General features: G+C 37.2%; 1 protein-coding gene across 1 annotated transcript in view; it reads right to left on the reverse strand.

The window, feature by feature from the left end:
• Window positions 1-1,710: 1,710 nt before the first annotated feature.
• PAFAH1B1 (platelet activating factor acetylhydrolase 1b regulatory subunit 1) overlaps window positions 1,711-12,653 on the reverse strand; it is a 73,216-nt gene continuing 62,273 nt past the window's right edge. Inside the window, 7 exon segments of the mRNA XM_028519529.2 lie at window positions 1,711-5,639; window positions 6,550-6,706; window positions 9,107-9,127; window positions 9,129-9,173; window positions 9,175-9,210; window positions 11,005-11,233; window positions 11,953-12,055. Of these exon segments, the coding sequence (XP_028375330.1) occupies window positions 5,566-5,639; window positions 6,550-6,706; window positions 9,107-9,127; window positions 9,129-9,173; window positions 9,175-9,210; window positions 11,005-11,233; window positions 11,953-12,055 (665 nt within the window). The 3' untranslated portion in view covers window positions 1,711-5,565.

The raw sequence follows: 12,653 nt of genomic DNA on the forward strand, positions 1-12,653 counted from the left end.
GTGGGTGACCTATTTCTTGCTTATTCATGCCCAGCCTCCATCCCATTCTTGGCCATCCCGAGGTAGTGTGTAATGTGAGAGGTGCTCAGGGATGGGAGGGCCATTCCCGCATTACTAAGTTTAAAAATTGCTCAAAAGATGTCAGGTCCTTCTAAACCTTAAAATAGCTAGTAAGTTTTATACAGGCAGAACCAGATAAGGCAAAGAGCAACTGTGTTTGGGTTCATCCCAGCTCACTCTAATAAGCCCTTGGTGCATGACTTCACAAGCCAGCCCATTTTCTAGTCTGTAGGAGAGAGCTAACATCTGCCAGCAGAAAGTATGAGAATAAGGACGTACATTGAGAATAGAGTGAGCTGGCGTCTGACATTCAAATACCAAGTAATTTCCCTCTACCTCCACTTTAAAGAGCATTGGTGACTTAAGTGGGAATGAAGACCAGCTAAATATTCACAAAGGAAAAAACTCCGTGTCAAAGTGATGGTGAAAAAGGAGGGAGATGTGAGTTTAAACCCTAGGTACCAGTGACTTTGGTCCAAATCTCTTCTTCAGTAAGAAGTTAGCTAAATGATTTAGACAAGTGGCTCTCAAACTTGAGCCTGCATTAGCATTGCCAGGGTGGCTTGTGAAAATAGATTTACTTGGATACAATAGGTCTGAGATGGAGACCTACTTGCATTTCTAATAAGTTCCCAGGTGATGATACTGCTGGCCTGAGCAGCACACTTAATTTTGTTAGTGTGTTCTGGCACACCAGCAGTTTGGCATTGTCTCTGTGAGTCAAGTTTTATACATAAGACTAGACAAGGACAAAGCTGTCACGTGGTGTATGTACAAGGTTGCAACACCATTTCCCCAAGTGTTTCACATTCCCACTCATTCACCATTGGGGACAGGCCCATGAATCTCAGAAGGAAGCTTGATGTGTGTGAAATACCAGTGAGTTACTCCACAGGTTTTGAACAGCTCACTCATTTCAGGATAATGATCATATGGCAAGAACTCCACATCTGGATTTCAGTCTAGGGGAAAGAAGGCCTGCAAGGAAGCGGAAAAGCTGCAAAACGCAGAAACTAACCTCAAGCAAATTAGTTCGCTGCTCTTGATCCAGCTTCCCATTTGCGGGGCAGAGGCTATTCCCAGTAAGAGGCAGAACTGGTTTGTGAGAGCCAGCTCATCATTCAACATGTCCTTTATGCATAAAAATATTTGGCTGTAGACTTCTAGGGTACCCTAAAGGCACTTTGGATGATAGCTGAGCAGTACTTGGGGAATGTAAAGTAGGACATCTAACACATTTAAAGCACAGAGAAAGCTGTGTGTTTCTGGGGCAAGGGTTAACACACTGGCACATTTCAACCAAAATTTAAAACAAAACCCCTACCCTGGGCCCTGACCACCACGAGAGAGCCAAGTCTTTGAAAAGAGGAGCTGTAGTAAGTCATCCCTGGCTTCAGCTCTGGCCTCGGCTGTAGAGACACTGTCAGGGCTGCTGGAGGGTAACGAGGGTCCTTGGAAAACAGTCTGCAGCTCCCGAGGGAGGGAAGGAAGCAGACAGCAAGGGCAGTGCTGACACTGCCCTTAAGGAAAAGCAAGGCCCTGCTGCTAATTTGCATCTCACTCCAAGACTACTGCTTAACAGTCTCATTTCCTATTAGGACTCAAAGGTTTTAAACCTGTGCACAAGGAGACAAAAAAAAAAATCACATCTAGTTTTATAGGCATTTAATAGTTTACCAATTGGTACAATAAGATTTTTAATATGCAGAAAACATGAATAAATTTTGTTTTACACAGTCTGAGCAACAAATCTTACTGTAAAACACAAGAGCAATATTATATACATTCCTTTACTGATTTTTTTTAAATTGTGTCAATATCCTCAGTTAGCTCTTACAATCTGGGGAACTGTTTCCTCCAATCACCACCTCTGCAATGTTCATATGAAATCAATGCTTGCCTTCATGTCAGTGTCAGAATCATCTAACTCGGAAGTTTGTGTTTCTGTCATCTTCGAGTGAGCTTTAGGGATGCCCGAAGGATAGGCAGGACAACAAAGCAGCTACTTACATGATATAGTGGAAAGATAAAAAGGCCAGTTCAGTCCAGTCGTGACTTGTAAATCCAGCTTGCCCTCCCCCCACCCCACTGGAAAAAAAAACTCCAAAAAACCAAAAACCTTTTCCACCAATTTTGTACATGTCGCTTCTCTACCAGGAGATTCTTCTTTGCATCATCTAGATTAACACATTGGACTTATATACAGCTGGACAGAAAGAGTAACCATTTTAAGTGCCTTGTCCTTCAATCCAACAATTTTAACGTCAGTTGCTTAAGGATTATCAAGCCACCACTGTCAACAAAACAAAATATCCTTTACTTTTAAATAGTTTTTCTTTAAATAAATTTACAAAAAACTATTTAATGAGTGATATTACCTGGAAGTTCACACAGAAACAGAAAAAGGCGAACAGGAGAGCAGGGCACTGACAGAAAGGAGACTGGGCTTGGTGATCTAGAGCCAAAGCTTCCAAAGACTACAGCGAGCCCCACAGCCCAGACGACTTGCTAACACTAGTGACTTCAGAGCAGTGCTCTGGGCACACCATTGGTCACACCACACATGGACAAAACTGGACGGTCTTGGTCTCCTAAAGTGCAAGATGCCATGTTAAAAAGCAACTATTCTCCAAGCGATGTCTAAACCACAGTTTCCGTGGCTTGCACTTTCAAGAGTGCAGCTAGGACTTCTTGGGCACATTGTATTAGGGTGGCACTGGAATGTCTTTTCACACACACACACGAAGTCAATAATCATCTGAGGATGCAATTCTACCAGCTTTTTATTTCTTAAGTAAATGGCCAATTTGATTGAGAAAGTGACAAAGCAGCAGTGAACCTCTAAACCAATTAACAATTTCCTCTACTTACAATCCAAACCAGTAACCTCATCATTGTACTTATCCCAGGCAAGGCACAGGGTCAGACAGCAGACAGAGAAAACAGAGGAAACAGGAAGAAAGGGCATCAACAGGGCAATTTCAAACAACAGTGCAGGAAACCTCTGAAAATCTGATTTTGGACTGTGGATGGACCACTCCCCCCCTTCATTATTCAAACAGGGCTCCTTACATTTGGATCCAGTTGAGGACCATCCCTGAGATTCAATGTTCGCTGCTTCTTAAATGGAGGATGTCTGGTAACTCAACTAAGCAGCAGGCTGTGGCAATCTCCCAAGTAAGGATAACTGTTTACAGAGTAATAATTTTTCTCCTTTGTCAACAAAAGTCACTGTATGCTGCAGGTAAAAAACCTAGCGTACAGCAGCTTTGTTTCCCCCTAAATTGGTACCATTTTTTCCTTTGTTGTTCATATCTATGAGTGATTTCTAGATGTTGTGGCTTACCCTTAAACAATTTGTGTTGCTACATGCTAAAAATGAATTAAAATACAAGACATTTATACATGTACAAACGAATGTTAAGATGCACCATTTCTATGTATATTTCTTAAAACAGTACAGGAAATAGCAGCAAACAAGAACAAAGATATTTTCCATAGCTTTTGTAGAAAAATCCAGTCAGAACAGCTAAGGGGAAACAAAAAAGGCTTCTCAAGGTGAGCAGGGTTGTGAGGCAGTATTGTCCTGAAAGTTATTCTACTGTATTTAAGCAATTAGCTTAAGGTATAATTTTGTCCTCAAAAATAGCCATCAGTTCTCAAAACACCTTTCCTTCCAGAGACGTTTCTCAGGAATTAAAAACAAACAAGCAAACAAAAGACACAGGCTAGACATAAAGCTGCTTCTAGTAAATACACCAGTCTACTCTCTGTGCAGCTACAGGACGTTAACTCTAACCCTTTGTCTTTTTCAGAAACCAGATTTCCATTAAATACTAAAAGGAACATTTTAAAAACCACATATTATACAAATGAATAAAATGAAGTTCAGAATAAATTTCTTTGTTAAATTGTCTTTGTTATTTCATTTCTGTTAACTTTTCAAATCACCTAAAAAAAAATCCCCCCCAAAAACAAACAAACAAAAAAAAACAACTGTTGGTTAGCTAAGCAATGGAATTATTTATTAATAATATGTAATGGAATATTGTTTCCAAAGTCATAGACAAATATTCTCTTAAATTTACTTGTAGTAAACTTTGGATCACAATATACAATATATCCAGGGTGTGTAAAATGCTGAACAGCCAGATTGGGGGTAGGGACAGATAATAGATATGATTTCCCTTTAAGTGGGAAAAATTCCCACAGCTCAGACCTAGTTTTCAAAAGCATTAGGATCAAAAAGGGTTTATTCTAAAGCATGGTATTCCATAGCAAGATTTATTCTATTTGTATGTTTTATTACTTCCTCTAAAACCCAGGACCCAAGGACATGGAGGTTGTATGTGTGTGATATACATATACAGACTTATCCACTTAACAGATAGGTCCATATACTTATAAACATTTATATATAAACAAAAGGTGAAAAACAGTACATTTTTATGCATGCTTCATTAAACCCTGTCTTTTTATAACTTGTAAGTTAAACAGTTCAAACTGGTACCAGATTCATGTAGAAAAACAAACTGCTGTATTTTTCCCACTCCCTTAAAATGAGCATACATAAGCTTTTCAGTATTTCTCTGTCATTATGTAATGCACATTGCACATCTCTAAAAAACATCAAAACCCAATAGTGACTTGTGTCATGACACACTCAATGGGAAGATTAAATTCTACTTGTAACTTGGAAGTCACCTCACTATGCAGTCTAACAGTATGAAGAATACAACTAGAAGTGTGTCTAGTGTGGAAAATAGAAGCTTACAGTATTACAGTGTTTTTCCCCCCAACCTTACAAAGCATTAAGACCCAAATGAAATAAAAGATTTGCTATTAGCCGCTGAGATTTTTCTTGAGATTTACAGTCATTTTCTTACATAAATATACCACTAGCCTAGGCTGCCAAAACAAATGTATCCTATTGATTTGGCAAATGTGTCATGACAAAAATTCCAATGTGTAATCCTCAATAATTACATAGATGGTTCAGAAGAGTTTGAATTGTAGCCTTATTATCTAACATCCTTGAAGATTTATTAAGCACACTTAAGTGATGTTACATAGATACACATTTCAGAAAAGAGCCCTAATAACCACCACTTTCCCCCAAAAGAGGCCATCAAATCAGGCACCAACAGAGAGCAGAAAGAAAAACAGGAATTAATAATCCAACATAAAATGACACTGTCAATTATTCAGTTTAGTGCCCTAGTTCAATTTATTCGATTTCTGCCTTCTTAGGCCTGGTGTGACCAATGCCGGCCCAGGTTTTTAAACCCTATGGTACTTCTAGACAACGCATGTAAATTTACAGTATACAATTTGGATTCACCATGCATGAATACTTTGTGTGTAACATTTAATAAGCTCAATCTACATCCAGAATAATTTACATGAAAGGACAATATTTATTTAAACAGAGCTCAATAGGGTAACCATGGTATCATCAGAGTGCATCCAGAGGAAAAAAGGGAGGAGGGGCCAAATGAGACTCAATCAACGGCACTCCCACACCTTTACTGTTTGATCTACACTGCCAGTAACCACATACGGTGCCGTCTTATGGAAATCTGAAAGAAAAAGAAAAGGCTTATTTTAAAATCAGGCTGAGCCAGACACAATTTTTAGTAAGTTGCAAAACAAGAAGTCCAAGGGCCAGGATCACTCATGTTTTCCCCTATACATACTCACGTATCCACCCCTAGAAGGTATCAAGCTAACCACCTAGGTTAGGGAAACTGAGACTTGATGAAGTCTAGTATTAATACCTCGAAAAAAAAGTACCCTACTTCCATTACCATCGTCCCAAATGAGGCTGAATAAACACTTAAATCTAACAAGGATAGTAGTCTCAATGTATCCATTTACTGAACATGTACAATGTTCCAAGCTAAATACTAATGCTTTATACTCATGTTAAATCCTTGGAACCATCTATGAGGTAGGCATTAGTCCTACTCTGCTGAGGCTTTACCTTTATAATTAGATCCATCATCCCCTAGTGTATCATATCTTACTATATTCACTATCTTCAATTCTAGGTTCAGGTCCAGATGATAGTAAGGATGCTTATGAAACTTCAACAGAATTCTCTGAGTTTCTAATACATGATCACATACACCTGCCAGTGGGAAAGTGCTGAGTAAGATTTCTTTTGAGAAACTTACAAACTAATGGGGAGAAAAGTTATCTACTAGAGTCATCAATAAGCATCCTTTTCATAATTCTATTTTCTAAAACCACAGTTGTACACTGGAGAAAGTAATTCTTTTATTATAAGGCTTAATGATGATGAGAGAGAGTTAAGGTGAACTTAAAACAAATGTTAAGAATTTGCAAATTTTTTAATTGGTCTTTTCTATTCTACCCTAAAATCCACCATCATTTCCTACCTGGAAAAATCCATATGGTTACATGAAACCTGTTATATCTGGCACTCCAAAAATCTAACTGCTCAGAAACCTCATAACTAATACATACCCAAGGAGGTAACAAAGTGTTCATGCGCATTGAGGGTCTTCATGCATCGCTTGTTCTTATAATCCCATACACGTAGGGTCTTGTCATCAGCACAACTCAAAATAAACTTCCCCCCAGAATGGAAAAGAACTCCACGTACCCAGTTATCATGACCCACCTTAAAAACAAAAAGGTATGTGACTTAGTGAAAAGATAAATTTAAATAACAGCTATGAAAACATTAATTCATAACTCGAAGCACACTGAAACTGCATGCATGGAAACATTAACACCAAAAAAGACCAAAAAAAAAAAGTCTAGGGAATTCTAGATTAAAGAAAACTGAAAACTAACAAGTAAGTGCAATGGAGCAGTGCTTAACTGACTCCTGGATAGAGGCAAATAAAGTTATAAGAACACTACTGGGAATTAACTGAAGAAATTATGTAGTATGTTAATAATGCTAATTTCTTGAGTGTGATAATTTTATTCTGGTTGAAGGTAGACTATCCTTGTTCTTAGGAGACACATGGTACTATAAGATTCTACAAGTAACTCAAATTGTTCAGCAAAATATACATAAACACATACAAAAATGTTAACAACTTGGGGGTCTAGGTACAGGATATACAAGTATTCACTCCAATCTATTCATCCATCCATCCAACCCCCTGTCCTAGCATGTCCATTTCTTGCAATCAGCCTAAAAAATAATTAGAAGGTACTCAGAGATTTAGTGAACAAAGATGTCCATCAAAGCACTGCATGTAATCAGCCCGGGCTGGTGTGGCTCAGTGACTGAGTGCTGGCCAGCAAACCAAAGGTCACCGGTTCGAATTCCCAGTCAGGGCATCATGCCTGGTTGAGGCGGCCAGTCCCAGCTGGGGGTGTGTGAGGACAACCAATCATGTTTCTCTTCTTCTTTTGTCCCTCCTTTCCCCCCCCTCTATAAATTAATAAATAAATAATCTTTTTAAAAAGCACTGCATGTAATCACTGCAGAGTATATCTAATGATGAGCAAGTGTTATATAACCTCTAAATTAAAAGTTCACTACAAAGCAGTATGTTACAGTATAACATTTATGGGGGGAAAAAAAAGACCTATCATAATCACCTAACATAGTAACATAAGAAAGAGGTTTAGAACTGCACAGTGTAACAGGGGTAGCCGTCACATGTGGCTATTTAAACAGAAACTAACTAAAATTAAAAACAATCAACAATTTAGTTCTTCAGTCTCACTAGCCACATTTCAACAGCACCATAGCTGCATGTGACTAGTAGCTACAATGGTGCATAGTGCAAATTAAAAATAAAAAAACTACCAAAGCAATATATCCTTTGCCTTGGTTTACTCTGCCTTTGCTCTTATTTACAAAACTTTGTTCTTTAAAGTGACCTATAAAAGTCACCAATCACTAGACGTGGAAATCTCTACAAAAGTCAATCAGCCCTGACTGTGTGGCTCAGTGAGACAGGCGTAGTTCCGCAAACAAAAAGGTGGCTGTTCGATTCCCAGTCAGGGCATGTATTCGTTGTTAGGGGTATGTGAGAGGCGACCAATCAATGTTTCGCTGGCACGTCGATGTCCCTTTCCTTCTTTTCCTCCCTCCCGTCCCCTCTCTCTAAAAATAAATAAATAAATAAATAAATAAATGGAATCTTTAAAAAAAAAAAAAAAAAAAGGCAAATCACATTTTGTGTGGCCACACTAAAATAAAGCAGAAAAAAAGCACACACCCCCCCACCTGCCTTCAACTGAAAAATAGGAGCCAGAAACTTCCAGGTAAATTGATGGTGACCAGTGTTGTACAGAAGAGGAGAGCATATGCTTTCTGATTTTAAATGTGAGCCATCACTTTTAACAGCAACACAGCATATCTGAACTTCACCCAGGCTACTACTAGAGGAGAGTAATCAATTATTAATGGTATTCCCATGTGTCTATCATATTCTACAGAGAGATAATCACTTCAAAGTATAGTTAGCACCTAAAGAATCTCTAAAACATGGATGTCAAATTGCAAAAACTGCCATTGGATTAATACCCACAGATGCCCTTAGAAATTTAAGCAAACAAAAATGTCTACAAGTTATATATCCTCATACTGAAATCTAGGTGATCCTAAAATGAGGATAAGCATTCCAAGTCAGAAAGCCAGCACCATTAACTTCAGGATAGTAAATAAACCAAATAAATTGGAACATGTAAATAAAGGATTCATATTAAAATAAAATACAGTAAAACAGCGAAGCAAACAGCTTCAAAAATGAGTGAGTCTATACAAAGTTCTCCTTCACAGGTGTATCACTTTAAAAGATACAAGTGGACTAGGATCTCCTTCTGAGCACTGTCTTTCCTAGACCCTTTATATAAGATGACATTGATTAGGAATAACTTTCATGTCACTGAAACAATGGAATGATAAAGTTGAAGAAAACCTATCTTTATAAAGAAGATATTTTAAAGCCTGGAAGAATTTAGATTAACAGATATTACAAGGTATCAAACCCAAGAAGGTATACACACAGTAGAAGGAGATAAAAACAGAAGCAGTGAGATTATTCAAACTTACAAGAGTCATAAGGCACATGCCAAGTACTGACGTCCCACATCTTGATAGTTTTGTCTCTGGATCCAGACCAGCAAGAATGGCCCAGGCTTGCCACTTTTTTTAGTCTACAGAAAACATAAAAATTAAGTTTCCCATGCAAGAAGTTATGTAAGAACTTTAAATTACTTCTCTCAGTGATCTGTATTTCTAATTTTATAAAAATGCAATTATTACCCTGGCTGGCATAGCTCAGTGGATTGAGCGCGGGCTGGGAACCAAAGTGTCCCAGGTTCGATTCCCAGCCAGGGTACATACCTGGGTTGCAGGACATAACCCCCAGCAACCGCACATTGATGTTTCTCTCTCTCTCTCTCTCTCTCTCTCTCTCTCATCTCTCTATCTCTATCTCCCTCCCTTCCCTCTCGTAAAAATAAGTAAATAAAATCTTAAAAAAATATTCTTAAAACTGCAATTATGACCAAGAATTTTTATTTAAGCATACAACTTGATGTTTTGAACATACGTATACACTATAAAATGACCACTAAATCTAGCTAATTAGCATATCTATCAGCTCACATAACCTCCCTTTTTTTTGGTGATGAGGACACTTAAGAACTAGCTCCTTAGCAAATTTCCAGTATACTGTACATTACATCTCCAGTACTTACTCATCTTAACTATCAAAATAGACAAGTTTTTTAACATACACAGCCATACCCAGGACCCAGGTAATATAAAAACAGAAAATGTCCACTTTGGGTTAAGACAATAGCCCAAGTATTGAGTTTTCTACAATACCAAGAGTGGCAAACTTGCTGACCAACAGTCTGTAAACAGAAGGATTTTTGCTCTGGCTGGTTTGGCTGGCCAGTGAACCAAAGGGCTGCCTGGTTGATTCCCAGTCAAGGTACATGCCCTGGGTTGTGGGCCACGTCCCCAGTAGGGGGCATGAGAGAAGCAACCATGCATCGTTTCTCTTCCTCTTTTCTCTCTCTCTCCCCTCCCCACCCCATCTAATAAATAAAATCTTTTAATAAGAAAGAGAAGGATTTCAAAACTAATTCAGCATTCAAATTTATGACATATGGTAAGTAACCACCACCAGAGGGCAGTAAAAAGAATTTGAAAATGCAAACAGCCAACCAAAATAGATTACAACAAAACCTTCATTTAGAAAAATATTGGGAAGGGGGGAGGGGAGGCCTCTGTGAGAGTTGGCAAAGGAGATTCTCCTCCTTCATTTGTTAAAATGTGATTTTTAAGAATCCATATTATAAAAGTCTTAAAAAACAGTTAATTTTGGCTCATAACAACTTATTCAGAGATAATACGCTATAATTTACTTTTAGAGTATATTATTCTTTAATATATATTAAAATATATATTAATTTACTTATAGAGTAGTCATAAAAAATAAAGTCATGAAGAACACAAGAATAATAAAGAAATAGAATAAAACTCAAGACTTAGTGCTTCTAATGATCAAGGGTATCAGATGCCTCCAATATGAAATATTCATTTAAAACAAATATTTAAATAGTAAACTGCATTCCACCAAAAATTATTTTATAAATAATTATGTTCATTAAAAGGTGATTTTCTTCTCAAAGATAACTTTAACCTCTCCCATAAGTTTTATTTTGCACTGGTATACTCTTAAAACAATAGTATTTGATAAATTTGAATGACCACTTTTACTTTAGGAGAACCCCCACCACCATCACAGGTCAGCTGACAGCAATACTGTCACCGGTTAAAAAATATAAACACATCTGCAAGTTGAAAAGAGTAAAGAAGTTCAAGATTCAGAATGTTGGAATACAGATTTTCAAATGCATTAATGGCCCTGAATTTGAAAATCAGAAAATTCTGAGATACCAACAATAAAATCATGGAATGACACACAGTCACAGTACCTCAGATCCTGTTGCTTCAGAGATGGAAGAATATGAGCTTTCTGGAGCCCAGGAAATGCACTCCACCACATGCTCATGTTCTCGAAGTTCAGCTTTGCATTCCTTTGTTGCTACAACCCATACGCGTACAGTCTGGTCATTGGAACAGCTGGCTATCAGAGTGCCGTCCTGATTCGGTCGCACCATACGTACCCATTCTCTGTGTCCTGTGAATGTCTTCACACAGTAGCTGTCAAAATAAGCAATAATTTACATTGTGAAAGGCAATCCACTGGAAACACTTCCCAGAACCTGCTATGTGTACTGGAATAAAGAGAATGGCAACAAGTTAGTGAAACTGTATGCACATAAAGTCAGCAGAATAAATGTACATTCCTGGTTAATAAAAGATGAGGACAGGCTAAAAAGTCAAACATCAGTTAAAATAAGCTGATGGGAGTATCATTAAGGAGCTAACCAAATCAACAAAGTATAGAACGTAAAATATATAGAGAAAATCTTTTCAAAACTAAACACACACAATAAACTTAACAAAAATATTTCTAGCCACGTTGGGAAAAAAGCATGCTCTACTAATCTGAGTAAAACCGGTCGGTTAAGGTTCTATTTTAACTATCATGTAATTCTAAGCACAATCAAATTAAACCTAACAGGGGCATACCTGTACAAATGTTATTTACATTTTATTTCAACCCAAAGAGGGATCACCTAAAAGAAGACCATAGAGAAAATAAGCCATTACACAGAAAATGGCTCCCAAAAGACATGAGTTTCTTTTTTAACTTCTCTGTTCTTTTTGGGGATACAGTCAGAGATCAAAACTTAGGTTTTAAAGTATATAATACAACTGTCATGGTGATCATTACAGGTGAAAGCCAAAACCACTGGAACATTCAGGACACAATTTTGTTCAATCGCTTTAGCAGACATTCAACTAAATCTACTTACCCAGTTTGCACTTCCCACATTTTTATAGTTTTATCCCTTGAAGCAGACACTATATGATCTCCATTGGGCATGATGGCTACTGAAGAAACATTGTGGTCATGGCCTAAAACACACAACATGGCAAAGTACTGAGTGATATACCAAGAGAAATTAAACCTCACTTTACCATTAGACTTCACCATGGGGTTTCAAATAATACAGTAACTTTAAATATACTGGGCTTTATATAAATTTTAAAGAAAGTAAATTTAGATTTACGCAAAAAAAGTTCAGGAACTAGTGACAATAAAAAAAATCTACAATGAAATAAGTAGCCAACTCAATTTATGATTAAATTTCAACCTATACAACTGTTTTAAAACCATAAGGCATCAGTATCATCAACATCTGAATATACAGGAGTAGATAAAAGTAGGTTTATAACTATAAGCACATAAAACAGTTTATTCTTGTATTATTATTTATTACCTTTCTTCTTATTATTTTGTATACCTTCTTATGGTTTATCTTTTAGGTAATGATGGCTAGTAAATGAACCTACTTTTGCCCACCCTTGTATTAATACACTAAATGTTTATGTAGGAACACTAGAAAAAACACATTTTTTCCACTGTTGATATTCTAAGATATAAAGTAGAAATAAAATCTGCAAAGCTAAAAAAATTAGGTAAGAAAAAAACACCACTGTATTTAAAATAGTG

This window comes from Phyllostomus discolor, chromosome 8, assembly GCF_004126475.2.
Source record: "Phyllostomus discolor isolate MPI-MPIP mPhyDis1 chromosome 8, mPhyDis1.pri.v3, whole genome shotgun sequence".
NCBI classification, from domain to species: Eukaryota; Metazoa; Chordata; class Mammalia; order Chiroptera; family Phyllostomidae; genus Phyllostomus; species Phyllostomus discolor.